Below are 15,946 nucleotides of genomic sequence, written 5' to 3' on the forward strand. Positions count from 1 at the left end.
TCATTCAGTTCTACTAGATAAGATGGGAAGATAAGGAATTAATCATCCATGGATATGGATTAAGGGGGCTGGCTGGTTCAAAAGTTATTTAACATGGAGGGTACAGTTGGTCAATATTTATCAGATACTCTTGGCATTGCTTGTGGTGTCCCCCAAGGGTCCGTGTTGGGGCCAAAACGGTTTAATGTATATATTAATGATATGTTTAATACATCCAAAGTACTGAAATGTATACTATTTGCAGACGACACAAATATATTCTACAATAGTGATGACTATAATGAGCTCATAAATACAGTAAACACAGAACTAAACATAGTAAAAAAAAAAAATGGATGGACACAAATAAATTATCTTTGAATATAAATAAAACTAAGATAGTGATGTTTGGAAATGGCAACATAACGTCTGAACAGAAAATAAGTATTGATGGGACCCAAATTGAAATCGTAAATGAGAATACAGTTTTGGGAGTAATAATTGATAGTAAACTATCATGGAAAGCTCATGTCAGACACATTAAAACAAACATCTCCAAAAGCCTCTCAATTATAAACCAAGCAAAACTATACCTCAATGAAAATGCACTCCGTACTCTATACTGCACCTTGGTACTGCCATACCTTACATACTGTGTTGAATACTTCTTTGTACTCTATACTGCACCTTGGTACTGCCATACCTTACATACTGTGTTGAATACTTCTTTGTACTCTATACTGCACCTTGGTACTGCCATACCTTACATACTGTGTTGAATACTTCTTTGTACTCTATACTGCACCTTGGTACTGCCATACCTTACATACTGTGTTGAATACTTCTTTGTACTCTATACTGCACCTTGGTACTGCCAGACCTTACACACTGTGTTGAATACTTCTTTGTACTCTATACTGCACCTTGGTACTGCCATACCTTACATACTGTGTTGAATACTTCTTTGTACTCTATACTGCACCTTGGTACTGCCATACCTTACATACTGTGTTGAATACTTCTTTGTACTCTATACTGCACCTTGGTACTGCCATACCTTACATACTGTTGAATACTTCTTTGTACTCTATACTAAAACTATGTTTTTGTGTGTCTGTATGCGGACTAAAACTATGTTTTGTGTGTCTGTATGCGGAGTAAAACTATGTTTTGTGTGTCTGTATGCGGAGTAAAACTATTTTTGTGTGTGTCTGTATGCGGACTAAAACTATGTTTTGTGTGTCTGTATGCGGAGTAAAACTATTTTTTTGTGTGTCTGTATGCGGAGTAAAACTATGTTGTTGTGTGTCTGTATGCGGACTAAAACTATGTTTTTGTGTGTCTGTATGCGGACTAAAACTATGTTTTGTGTGTCTGTATGCGGAGTAAAACTATGTTGTTGTGTGTCTGTATGCGGACTAAAACTATGTTGTTGTGTGTCTGTATGCGCAGTAAAACTATGTTTTGTGTGTCTGTATGCGGACTAAAACTATGTTTTTGTGTGTCTGTATGCGGACTAAAACTATGTTTTGTGTGTCTGTATGCGGAGTAAAACTATGTTTTGTGTGTCTGTATGCGGAGTAAAACTATTTTTTTGTGTGTCTGTATGCGGAGTAAAACTATGTTGTTGTGTGTCTGTATGCGGACTAAAACTATGTTTTGTGTGTCTGTATGCGGAGTAAAACTGTTGTTGTGTGTCTGTATGCGGACTAAAACTATGTTTTGTGTGTCTGTATGCGGAGTGAAACTATGTTGTTGTGTGTCTGCATGCGGAGTAAAACTATGTTTTTATGTGTCTGTATGCGGAGTAAAACTATGTTTTTGTGTGTCTGTATGCGCAGTAAAACTATGTTGTTGTGTGTCTGTATGCAAAGTAAAACTAGGTTTTTGTGTGTCTGTATGCGCAGTAAAACTATGTTGTTGTGTGTCTGTATGCAAAGTAAAACTATGTTGTTGTGTGTCTGTATGCCGACTAAAACTATGTTTTGTGTGTCTGTATGCGGAGTGAAACTATGATTTTGTGTGTCTGTATGCGCAGTAAAACTATGTTGTTGTGTGTCTGCGTGCGGAGTAAAACTATGTTTTTGTGTGTCTGTATGCGGAGTAAAACTATGTTGTTGTGTGTCTGTATGCAAAGTAAAACTATGTTTTTGTGTGTCTGTATGCGGACTAAAACTATGTTTTGTGTGTCTTTTTTTTTTTTTTTGTGTGTCTGTATGCGGAGTGAAACTATGTTTTTGTGTATCTGTATGCGCAGTAAAACTGTTGTTGTGTGTCTGCATGCGGAGTAAAACTATGTTGTTGTGTGTCTGTATGCAGACTAAAAGTATGTTTTGTGTGTCTTTTTTTTGTGTGTCTGTATGCGCAGTAAAACTGTTGTTGTGTGTCTGAATGCGAAGTAAAACTATGTTTTTGTGTGTCTGTATGCGGAGTAAAACTATGTTGTTGTGTGTCTGTATGCGGACTAAAACTATGTTTTTGTGTGTCTGTATGCGCAGTAAAACTATGTTGTTGTGTGTCTGTATGCAAAGTAAAACTATGTTTTTGTGTGTCTGTATGCGGACTAAAACTATGTTTTTGTGTGTCTGTATGCGGACTAAGACTATGTTTTTGTGTGTCTGTATGCGGACTAAAACTATGTTGTGGAGGGGGGCGTGGCCTGCGGGCCTGCCGCGGAACGGGGTGTGCAAGGACCGGCCTCGAAGACAGCGACAGGTGAGTGGATGGCCCAGGTGGGCCTTGTTATCTAATCATCTGTCGCCTTTATTAGCAGCAGCCGTAATGAGACACATGGTTGGAGCTGGAGTGAGAGCGAGAGAGACACGGACATGAAAAGACAGTTTGCTGGAAAGCAAAACCCCTGCACTAATTTATGAAAATAAAACAGTGTTGTAACTCTGATCCGGGCTCTCGTGGCAGTGTTTGGTGGTCTGAGGAACCCACTGGAGGGCAACCTCCACAATTTGGCGCCCAACAAGCCGGACCACCGGAGGAGATGGAAGCCGACCCCCTGGCAGCATTTATGAACATTCTCGTGGAGGTGACAGCGGCCAGCCATCGACAGCTGGAGGCGCTCCGCCAACATCAGCGGCCGTCTCCACGCAGTGCATGGGGGAAGATGAGGACCCCCGTGCCTTCATAGACATTTTTGTGGCCACAGCGGAGGCGTGTGCGTGGCCAAGAGAGGAGTGGGGAGTGTGACTCCTGCCGCTGCTGGCGGGGGAAGCGCAGCGAGTGGTGCTTAGCCTGCCGGCGGCCTGCAGCGTATGCTTCCCGGACCTGAGGCGGGCGGTGCTGGACCGGACCGGCTGCACCGCCGAGGACCGGTTCCGGGCGCTGCGTCTGGGGAAGGAGGACCACGCGTTCATGCTTGGACAGCAGCTCCGGGACGCGGCGACACGTTGGCTGCAGCCAAAAGAAGGCGACGACCAGGTGATGGAGGCGATCCTAGCGTGGACGGCAGCCTGGGTCCGCTACCACCGTCCCCGAGACCTGGCCGCAGCGGTGACGCTCGCCGAGGACCAACTGGCGGTGCACCGCGAGGCGTGAAGGGCGACGACCAGGGAGGCAGCCGAGCGCCCAGCACCAACACCGCATGGACCGAGCGCGCAGCAGGAGGAGGCGGCACCGCCGGTCCCACGGCGCCGCGCAACTGACTCTTTTATTTGTGCTTCCTTGCAGGTCCCGGCTGCTGCGGATACAGTGCTTCCCGCACAGACGGCCCCTCAAACGCCTGGACAGGCGTGCTGGAGGCCTGCTGGAGGCGTGGGCAGCCCGGTCACGTGCGTCAGGGACCTCCAGGCGTGGAGGTGAGGCAGGTGATCCGGGTTGCCGGCCCTCCGGTGCCCTCTCCCGGCCCGGGTGAGACGTACTGTATGCCGGTAAGGATACAAGGGAGTAAACACCCGGCGATGGTGGATTCGGGCTGCGAGCAGTCCATGATCCACCAGAACCTGGTTCGACCCGGGACTTTGAGGCAGGCAGCACGGGTGAAAATTAGATGTGTTCATGGGGATGTGCACGAATACCCTGTGGTGCCGGTGGAAATTCAATACGGTGGTCAAAAGCATAGTGTCAAGGTTGCTGTAAGTGCGCACCTTACGCACCCCTTAATCCTGGGTACCAATTGGCCGGGGTTTACCAATTAAGTGACGCAGTGTGTAGGGGTGTGTTCACGACCAGTGGGAAAGGGGAATATCTGCGCGGTTCTCAGCGGTGACGCGGGTTTTCATCCGACACGGCCGAGGGGGAACCGGCGGGAGCTTCGTGGGAAGCCCCCCCTGACCCCTCACTGGCACCCTACAGAGGATTTCCCCCTCGAGCAGTCTCGGGATGACACTCTGCACGCGGCCTGGGACCAGGGGGTTTCCATCGATGGTCAGCTGGTGCGCCCGGGAACAGCGCAGGTATTCCCTCACTTTGCAATTATTAGAGATAGATTATACCGAGTGAGTCGTGCCACTTAAACAGGAGAGGAGATCACCCAGTTGTTGGTGCCGAAACGCCATCGGGAAATGGTTTTCCAGGCGGCACACGTTCACCCCATGGCCGGACACATGGGATATGATAAGACACTCCACCGGGTAATGGTCCGTTTCTATTGGCCAGGCATCCGGGCAGACGTGCACCGCTGGTGTGCGGCCTGCCCGGACTGCCAGCTGGTCAATCCAGCGGCCACCCCAAGGGCGCCTTTGCGCCCATTACCACTCATGGAGGTCCCGTTTGAGCGGATTGGCATGAACCTCATCGGACCATTTCACTGGAGCACACAGGGATATCGTTTTGCACTAGTCCTGGTGGATTACGCAACTCGTTATCCCGAAGCAGTGCCACTGCGCTCTATCTCTGCAAAGAGTGTAACGCAAGCGCTGTTTCAGGTCATCTCCCAGGTCCTAATCTCGAAAGAGATTCTGACTGACCAGGGCACATCCTTTATGTCACGCACGATAAAGGAGCTATATGGATTATTGGGGATCAAATCCATTCGGACCAGCATCTACCACCCTCAGACCGACGGGATGGTAGAGCGGCTGAATAGGACGTTGAAATCCATGATCCGTAAGCTTGTGCACGAGGACAAAGCAAATTGGCATAAATGGTTGGATCCCCTGCTGTTTGCAATGCGGGAGGTACCCCAGGCCTCCACGGGGTTTTCCCCCTTTGAATTATTATACGGCAGGAAGCCGCGCGGGGTTTTGGACCTCATTAAGGAAAGCTGGGAAGAAGGTCCAAGCCCCAGCAAAAATGAAATACAATACATTATGAACCTGCGAGCAAAACTCCACACGGTGGGGCACTTGTCACGCGAGAATTTGCTCCAGGCCCAGGAACGTCAGCAGCGCTTGTATCACAGGGGGACGCAGCTTAGGAAATTTTCACCGGGAGAAAAAGTGCTTGTCCAGCTCGAAATTACTCGCCAAGTGGCAAGGACCCTCTGTGGTCACACGGCGAGTGAGCGATGTGGATTATGAGGTCCGGCGCTTGGACCGGGGCGGAGACACTCACATTTACCATCTCAACCTCCTGAAAGCATGGAAAGAGGCGGAGCCTGTTTCTACGGTGGTCGAGGAGGAGGGTGAGTTCGGGCCGGAGATCCCGCGCTCCCTCCTTCTCTGTGATAATCAGCTCACGTCAGTGCAGAAAGCAGATGTTGCCAAGCTGCAGCAGCGCTTTTCTGAGAGAACATTAAAAAACAACATGAAAACAAGAGAACAATGTGAGAACAACATGAAAACAACAAGAGAACAACATGAGAACAACGTTAAAAAACCACATGAAAACATTGTAAGAACAACATAAATAACAACGTGAGAACAACGTTAAAAAACAACATGATAACAAGAAGAGAACAATGTGGGAACAATGTTAAAACAACATGAAAACAACAAGAGAACAACGTTAATAAATAAGATAACGTGAGAACGTTAAAAAACAACATGAAAACAACATGAAAACAACGTGAGAACGTTAAAACAACATGAAAACAACGTTAAAACAACATGAAAACAACGTGAGAACGTTATAACAACATGAAAACAACATGAAAACAACATGAAAACAACGTGAAAACAACATGAAAACAACATGAAAACAACGTGAGAATGTTAAAACAACATGAAAACAACATGAAAACAACATGAAAACAACGTGAGAATGTTAAAACAACATGAAAACAACGTTAAAACAACATGAAAACAACATGAAAACAACATGAAAACAACGTGAAAACAACGTGAGAATGTTAAAACAACATGAAAACAACATGAAAACAACATGAAAACAATGTGAGAATGTTAAAACAACATGAAAACAACGTTAAAACAACATGAAAACAACATGAAAACAACGTTATAACAACATGAAAACAACATGAAAACAACGTTATAACAACATGAAAACAACATGAAAACAACATTAAAACAACATGAAAACAACATGAAAACAACATGAAAACAACGTTAAAACAACATGAAAACAACGTTATAACAACATGAAAACAACATGAAAACAACGTTAAAACAACATGAAAACAACGTTATAACAACATGAAAACAACATGAAAACAACATGAAAACAACAGAAAACAACATGAAAACAACATGAGAACAACATGAAAACAACATGAAAACAACGTTATAACAACATGAAAACAACGTTATAACAACATGAAAACAACGTGAGAACAACATGAAAACAACATGAAAACAACGTGAGAACAACATGAAAACAACATGAAAACAACGTGAAAACAACATGCATGAAATGAGAAAGAAGCTTGTGACCGCCATATTTGAATATCATTTGTTCTTTTCTTCTCCATCAGCTGGCAGCAAATGTGTGATCATGACCTGATTGTAATCAATAATCAATAATCAATCAATGGCACGTGTGTTCCAGAGTGCGGTGGACAAAGTGATGAAGAAGACTAGACTGGCCGTGCTGATAGGAACAACATCATGGAGGCAACAGTTTGTGGACGCCATGACAGTCACTGCAGGTAAACAACTTGATTCATTGCCCTTTGCTTCTGCCATTACGGTAACTCTTACTTCTGACGTTACGGTAACTCTTACTTCTGACATTACAGTAACACTTACTTCTGACATTACGGTAACACTTACTTCCGACATTACAGTAACACTTACTTCCGACATTACGGTAACACTTACTTCTGACATTACGGTAACTCTTACTTCTGACATTACAGTAACACTTACTTCCGACATTACGGTAACTCTTACTTCTGACATTACAGTAACACTTACTTCTGACATTACAGTAACTCTTACTTCTGACATTACGGTAACTCTTACTTCTGACATTACGGTAACTCTTACTTCTGACATTACGGTAACTCTTACTTCTGACATTACGGTAACACTTACTTCTGACATTACGGTAACTCTTACTTCCGACATTACGGTAACTCTTACTTCTGAAATTACAGTAACACTTACTTCTGACATTACGGTAACACTTACTTCCGACATTACAGTAACACTTACTTCCGACATTACGGTAACACTTACTTCTGACATTACGGTAACTCTTACTTCTGACATTACAGTAACACTTACTTCCGACATTACGGTAACTCTTACTTCTGACATTACAGTAACACTTACTTCTGACATTACAGTAACTCTTACTTCTGACATTACGGTAACTCTTACTTCTGACATTACGGTAACTCTTACTTCTGACATTACGGTAACTCTTACTTCTGACATTACGGTAACACTTACTTCTGACATTACGGTAACTCTTACTTCCGACATTACGGTAACTCTTACTTCTGAAATTACAGTAACACTTACTTCTGACATTACGGTAACTCTTACTTCTGACATTACAGTAACACTTACTTCTGACATTACGGTAACTCTTACTTCTGACATTACGGTAACTCTTACTTCTGACATTACGGTAACACTTACTTCTGACATTACGGTAACTCTTACTTCCGACATTACGGTAACTCTTACTTCTGACATTACGGTAACTCTTACTTCTGACATTACGGTAACACTTACTTGTGACATTACAGTAACTCTTACTTCTGACATTACAGTAACACTTACTTGTGACATTACGGTAACACTTACTTCTGACATTACGGTAACACCTACTTCTGACATTACGGTAACTCTTACATCTGACATTACGGTAACACTTCTGACATTACAGTAACTCTTACTTCTGACATTACGGTAACACTTACTTGTGACATTACGGTAACACTTACTTGTGACATTACGGTAACACTTACTTCTGACATTACGGTAACTCTTACTTCTGACATTACGGTAACACTTACTTGTGACATTACAGTAACTCTTACTTCTGACATTACGGTAACACTTACTTCTGACATTACAGTAACACTTACTTGTGACATTACGGTAACTCTTACTTCTGACATTACGGTAACTCTTACTTCTGACATTACAGTAACACTTACTTGTGACATTACGGTAACACTTACTTCTGACATTACGGTAACACCTACTTCTGACATTACGGTAACTCTTACTTCTGACATTACGGTAACTCTTACTTCTGACATTACGGTAAATCTTACTTCTGACATTACAGTAACACTTACTTCTGACATTACGGTAACTCTTACTTCTGACATTACGGTAACTCTTACTTCTGACATTACAGTAACACTTACTTCTGACATTACGGTAACTCTTACTTCTGACATTACGGTAACACTTACTTCTGACATTACAGTAACACTTACTTCTGACATTACGGTAACTCTTACTTCTGACATTACGGTAACACTTACTTCTGACATTACAGTAACTCTTACTTCTGACATTACGGTAACTCTTACTTCTGACATTACGGTAACTCTTACTTCTGACATTACAGTAACACTTACTTCTGACATTACGGTAACACTTACTTCTGACATTACAGTAACTCTTACTTCTGACATTACGGTAACTCTTACTTCTGACATTACGGTAACACTTACTTGTGACATTACAGTAACTCTTACTTCTGACATTACGGTAACTCTTACTTCTGACATTACAGTAACACTTACTTCTGACATTACGGTAACTCTTACTTCTGACATTACAGTAACACTTACTTCTGACATTACGGTAACACCTACTTTTGACATTACGGTAACTCTTACATCTGACATTACGGTAACACTTCTGACATTACAGTAACTCTTACTTCTGACATTACGGTAACTCTTACTTCTGACATTACGGTAACACTTACTTCTGACATTACGGTAACACTTACTTCTGACATTACGGTAACTCTTACTTCTGACATTACGGTAACACTTACTTGTGACATTACAGTAACTCTTACTTCTGACATTACGGTAACTCTTACTTCTGACATTACGGTAACTCTTACTTCTGACATTACGGTAACACTTACTTCTGACATTACAGTATCACTTACTTCTGACATTACGGTAACACTTACTTCTGACATTACGGTAACACTTACTTCTGACATTACAGTAACACTTACTTCTGACATTACGGTAACACTTACTTCTGACATTACGGTAACACCTACTTCTGACATTACGGTAACTCTTACATCTGACATTACGGTAACACTTCTGACATTACGGTAGCACTTACTTCTGACATTACAGTAACACTTACTTCTGACATTACGGTAACTCTTACTTCTGACATTACAGTAACTCTTACTTCTGACATTACGGTAACACTTACTTCTGACATTACGGTAACACTTACTTCTGACATTACAGTAACACTTACTTCTGACATTACGGTAACTCTTACTTCTGACATTACGGTAACACTTACTTCTGACATTACGGTAACACTTACTTGTGACATTACGGTAACACTTACTTCTGACATTACAGTAACACTTACTTCTGACATTACCGTAACTCTTACTTCTGACATTACAGTAACACTTACTTCTGACATTACGGTAACTCTTACTTCTGACATTACGGTAACTCTTACTTCTGACATTACAGTAACACTTACTTCTGACATTACCGTAACACTTACTTCTGACATTACCGTAACACTTACTTCTGACATTACCGTAACACTTACTTCTGACATTACGGTAACTCTTACTTCTGACATTACGGTAACTCTTACTTCTGACATTACAGTAACACTTACTTCTGACATTACCGTAACACTTACTTCTGACATTACCGTAACACTTACTTCTGACATTACCGTAACACTTACTTGTGACAGCTGCTTCACAGGCCGCTGGATGTAGCCGGCGTAGTATTCCGATGCTAGCGAGGAGGTCCAACGTATACGCATCTTTCGGTCCAATACGGCCCGATCTATCCACATCCCAAATTGTCTGGCGGTCGTACGTTACCATGGAGTGTCCACGCTGGAAGCCAGCCATGAAATTCACAGAATTTACCGGTATATTTGCCAAAATGTTCTATTACTACCATGAGCCTCTGCAGCCGAGCAGGGCGCCGCCATCGTGAGTACTTTATATAGTACTGTATATAATTAGTACTGTGTATATGTAGTACTGTATAAATGTAGTACTGTGTTTATGTAGTACTGTATATAAGTAGTACTGTGTTTATGTACTCTGCTGACTTCAAGTGAGGAAGTCGTAGGGCGTTGGAAAGAGCACTTTGAGGAACTCCTGAACCCAACTACATCAGACACACCCTCCCTGACAGGCGCAGAGCCTGAGGATGATGGGGGATCGACGTCGATCTCTCGGAGTGAAGTCACTGAGGTAGTTAGACAACTCCACAGTGGCAAAGCTCCGGGGGTTGACGAGATCCGTCCAGAAATGCTGAAGGCTCTGGGTGTTGAGGGGCTGTCTTGCTTGTTACGCTTTTTCAACATTGCGTGGAAGTCTGGGACAGTGCCGAGGGAGTGGCAGACTGGGTGGTGGTTCCCCCATTCAAAAAGGGGGACCAGAGGGTGTGTGCTAATTACAGAGGGATCACACTACTCTGAGGCGGGGGCGTGGTTGAGGTGGGGGCGGGGGGTTTGGTGGTAGCAGGGGTGTATATTGTAGCGTCCTGGAAGAGTTAGTTATGTGACTATGCCGGCACGCTGTTTGTGACGACAGGTTGTAGAGGACGTTAAAGGCAGTGCCTTTAAGGCACGCCCCCAAAATTGTTAACCGGGTGGAAATCGGGAGGAATTCGGGAGAATGGAGATTTTTGGGAGGGGCACTGAAATTCGGGAGTCCCCCGGGAAAATTGGGAGGGTTGGCAAGTATGGCTTGACACTCAGCATCAAAGGTTGGAATTGGGGGTTAAATCACCAAAAATGATTCCCGGGCGTGGCCACCGCTGCTGCTCACTGCTCCCCTCACCTCCCAGGGAGTGATCAAGGGTGATGGGTCAAATGCAGAGAATAATTTCGCCACACCAAGTGTGTGTGTGACAATCATTGGTACTTTAACAAGCGGCCAAAAGGAGTTTCCTCAGAAGGGTGGCTGGCATCTCCCTTAGAGATAGGGTGAGAAGTTCAGTCACCCGAGAGCGACTCGGAGTAGAGCCGCTGCTCCTTCGCTTGGAAAAGAGCCAGCTTAGGTGGTTCGGGCATCTAGTGCGGATGCCTCACGAGCGCCTCCCTACGGAGGTCCTCCTTGCACGTCCCACTGGGAGGAGACCCCGGGGCAGGCCAAGGACCAGATGGGGGGATTACATCTCCTCTCTGGCCTGGGAACACTTCGGGATTCCCCAGGAGGAAGTTGCTAATGTTGCTCTGGAGAGGGAAGTCTGGGGGTCTCTGCTGGAGCTGATGCCCCCGCGACCCGATTCCGGATAAGCGGTTGAATATGGATGGATGGATGGATGTGTATATGTAGTACTGTATATAAGTAGTGCTGTGTATACTGTATGTAGTACTGAGGTGTCATGAGGTGTCATGTTGTGTTCAGGTGATGATGATGATCAAGAAGAAGAGAAGAAGGTTCCTTCCAGTCTGGACCTTGTTCTTCACTTCCTGACTATCTTCTGGAAGCTTCTGTTTGCCTTAGTCCCGCCCACAGACTACTGCAGGGGCTGGCCCTGCTTCCTGGTGTCCATCATCATCATCGGGGTGTTGACCGCCTTCATCGGGGACCTGGCCTCTCACTTTGGCTGCACCGTGGGCCTCAAGGACTCTGTCACCGCCGTGGTCTTTGTCGCCTTGGGCACCTCCGTACCAGGTTAGTAGCTGCTTGCCACCAGGCTAGTACCAGGCTGGCACCAGGTTAGTACCTGCTTAGCACCAGACTAGTACCAGGCAGGCACCAGGTTAGTACCTGCTTAGCACCAGGCTAGTACCAGGCTGGCACCAGGTTAATACCTGCTTACCACCAGGCTAGTACCAGCTTACCACTAGGCAGTCACCAGACTAGTACCAGGCTAGCACCAGGCTGGCACTAGGCAGATACCAGGCTGGCACTAGGCAAATACCAGGCTAGTGCCAGGCTAGTACCAGGCTGGCACTAGGCAGATACCAGGCTAGTGCCAGGCTAGTACCAGGCTAGTACCATGCCGGCACTAGGCAGATAACAGGCTAGTACCAGGTTAGTACCAGGCTGGCACTAGGCAGATACCAGGCTAGTAACATGCTGGCACTAGGCAGATACCAGGCTAGTGCTAGGCTAGTACCAAGCCAGTACCAGGTTGGCATTAGGCAGATGCCAGGCTAGTACCAGGCTAGTACCAGGCCTGCACTAGGCAGATAACAGGCTAGTACCAGGTTAGTACCAGGCTTGCACTAGGCAGATACCAGGCTAGTGCCAGGCTAGTACCAGGCTAGTACCAGGCCGGCACTAGGCAGATAACAGGCTAGTACCAGGTTAGTACCAGGCTGGCACTAGGCAGATACCAGGCTAGTAACATGCTGGCACTAGGCAGATACCAGGCTAGTGCTAGGCTAGTACCAGGCCAGTACCAGGTTGGCATTAGGCAGATACCAGGCTAGTACCAGGCTAGTACCAGGCCGGCACTAGGCAGATAACAGGCTAGTACCAGGTTAGTACCAGGCTTTCACTAGGCAGATACCAGGCTAGTAACAGGCTGGCACTAGGCAGATACCAGGCTAGTGCTAGGCCAGTACCAGGCCAGTACCAGGTTGGCATTAGGCAGATACCAGGCTAGTACCAGGCTAGTACCAGGTTAGTACCAGGCTTTCACTAGGCAGATACCAGGCTAGTAACAGGCTGGCACTAGGCAGATACCAGGCTAGTGCTAGGCCAGTACCAGGCCAGTACCAGGTTGGCATTAGGCAGATACCAGGCTAGTACCAGGCTGGCACTAGGCAGATACCCGGCTGGCACCAGGCCAGCAGCAAACCGGGAGCCTGTCACTTTACACCTTGCGGTGTTTCCACCAGACACCTTTGCCAGCAAGACGTCGGCCTGCCAAGACCAGTACGCCGACGCCTCCATCGGCAACGTGACAGGAAGTAACGCCGTCAACGTGTTCCTGGGCATCGGTGTGGCCTGGTCCATTGCTGCCGTCTACCATTACTCCCAGAACCAGGAGTTCAGGGTGGACCCGGGAACGCTGGCTTTCTCCGTCACGCTCTTCACCATCTTCGCCTTCATCTGCATCGCCGTCCTCCTCTACCGGCGCCGAGCCGGGATCGGCGGAGAACTGGGCGGGCCGCGGGTGCCCAAGATGTTGACCACGGCTTTGTTCTTCAGTCTGTGGTTGATGTACATCATCTTGTCCTCGCTGGAGGCCTACTGTCACATCCAAGGCTTCTAGTCTGCTCCAACATGGATGCCCAGCTCTTGGTTACATGACCAAACCCCGCCCCCATGGGAACATGTTTGGATATTAGCATTAGCATTAGCACACGATAGTAAACACATTCAACTCAAGTCGTCTGTTTTGGAATTTTTACTGTTCAATAAAGAAACATATTCAGTTTTTGAAAACATATTATTGACATGATGTTATTACGTTGTCCGGGGGCGTCTATGCCCTTGGTAGGTCTCCCATGACAAACAGGTCCTAGGTGAGGGACCAGACAAAGACCAGCTCAAAGACTTCTATGAAGAAGAAAAAAACTTTTCAGGTTTTGAGACATCTCCTACAACTACAGGACCAGTATTGTGCTGCAGAAGCAAGACCGTTTTTTAAATTCTTGTGTAAGGGTCCCCTCTTACGACATTTTAGCGAAAAAAAGTTAAAAAAAAAAAAAAATTCTGCCATTTTCAGGAATGGCTTTTTTGCCGATATCCAATATTCCGATTCAAAAAACGGTCTTGCTTCAGCAGCACAATACTGGTCCTGTAGTTGTAGGAGATGTCTCAAAACCTCATCAAGAGTATCGACAAAACCTGAAAACGGAAGAAAATTTATTTTTTTCGAAAACTTTTTTTCGCTAAAATGTCGTAATGTGGGGGTGGGGGGCATTACACAAAAATAAAAAAAAACGGGTTTGCTTCGACAGCACAACACTAGTCCTGTAGTTGTAGGAAATGTCTCAAAATCTCATCAGGAGCCCTAACTAAAACCCGAAAATGGCAAAAAACGAAATTTTTTGGAAATGTTTTAATTTGTTTTTAAAACTTTTTCGCTAAAATGGGTGGGGGGGGGACCCTTACACAAAAATTTAAAAAAAGGTCTTGCTTCAGCAGCACAATTCTGGTGCTGTAGTTGTAGGAGATGTCTCAAAACCTCATCAGGAGTCCCAACAAAACCTGAAAATGGCAGAATTCTTTTTTTTTTCGAATACTTTTTTTCGCTAAAATGTCATAAAGGGGGACCCTTACAAAAAATTTAAAAACCGGTTTTGCTTCAACAGCACAACACTAGTCCTTTAGTTGTAGGAAATGTCTCAAAGCCTCATCAGGAGCCCTGACTAAAACCCGAAAATGGCAAAAAACTAAAATTTTTCAAAAAAAAAATTTCGCTAAAAGGTTGTAGCCTTACACAAAAATGTAAAATGTATTGTATGTATTTTTTTCCAACAAAATTTTTCGCTAAAAGGTTGTAGCCTTACACAAAAATTTAAAATGTATTGTATGTATTTTTTTTGAAAACTTTTTTTCGCTAAAATGTCGTAATGGGGGACCCTCACAAAAAAATTCAAAAAACTGTCTTGCTTCAACAGCACAATACTGGTCCTGTAGTTGTAGGAGATGTTTCAAAACCTCATCAAGAGTATCGACAAAACCTGAAAACGGAAGAAAATGTATTTTTTTCGCTAAAATGTCGTAATGTGGGGGGAGGGGGGGGGGCATTACACAAAAATAAAAAAAACGGGTTTGCTTCAACAGCACAACACTAGTCCTTTAGTTGTAGGAAATGTGTCAAAATCTCATCAGGAGCCCTAACTAAAACCCGAAAATGGCAAAAAACTAAATTTTTTGGAAATTGTTAAAAAAAATTTTAAACTTTTTCGCTAAAATGGGTGGGGGGGGACCCTTACACAAAAATTTTAAAAACGGTCTTGCTTCAAGAGCACAATACTGGTCCTGTAGTTGTAAGAGATGTCTCAAAACCTCATCAAGAGTCCCGACAAAACCTGAAAATGGCAGAAAATTATTTTTTTTCCGAAAACTTTATTCCGCTAAAATGTTGTAAGGGACCCTTACAATTTTTTTTAAAAAACAGTCCTGCTTCAACATCACAATACTGGTCCTGTTTTTGTAGGAGATGTCTCAAAACCTCATTAGGAGCCCCGACAAAACCCGAAAATGCCAGAAAATGCATATTTTTGGAAAACTTTTTTTTTGCTAAAATGTTTACACAAAAATAATTTTAAAAAACGGTCTTGCTTCAGCAGCACAATACTGGTGCTGTAGTTGTAGGAGATGTCTCAAAACCTCATCAGGAGTCCCCACAAAACCCGAAAATGCCAAAAAATGCATATTTTTGGAAAACTTTTATTCGCTAAAATGTCGTATTGGGCGGGGGGGGGGGGGGGGGGGGGAACACAAAAATTTTAAAAACGGTCTTGCTTCAGCACTGGTCCTGTAGTTGTAGGAG

The 15,946-nt window shown here is 44.5% G+C and overlaps 1 protein-coding gene across 1 annotated transcript in view; it reads left to right on the top strand.

Moving 5' to 3' along the window:
- The window catches only part of LOC133639640 (sodium/calcium exchanger 1-like), a 40,186-nt gene extending 26,323 nt beyond the window's left edge, over window positions 1-13,863 (top strand). Inside the window, exons 10-12 of the mRNA XM_062033126.1 lie at window positions 6,877-6,976; window positions 11,893-12,162; window positions 13,338-13,863. Coding sequence (XP_061889110.1) covers window positions 6,877-6,976; window positions 11,893-12,162; window positions 13,338-13,714 — 747 coding nt within the window. The 3' untranslated portion in view covers window positions 13,715-13,863. The remainder of the gene's footprint in view (window positions 1-6,876; window positions 6,977-11,892; window positions 12,163-13,337) is intronic.
- Window positions 13,864-15,946: the final 2,083 nt, after the last annotated feature.

The sequence above is a fragment of the Entelurus aequoreus genome, linkage group LG22 (genome assembly GCF_033978785.1).
Source record: "Entelurus aequoreus isolate RoL-2023_Sb linkage group LG22, RoL_Eaeq_v1.1, whole genome shotgun sequence".
Taxonomy (NCBI): domain Eukaryota; kingdom Metazoa; phylum Chordata; class Actinopteri; order Syngnathiformes; family Syngnathidae; genus Entelurus; species Entelurus aequoreus.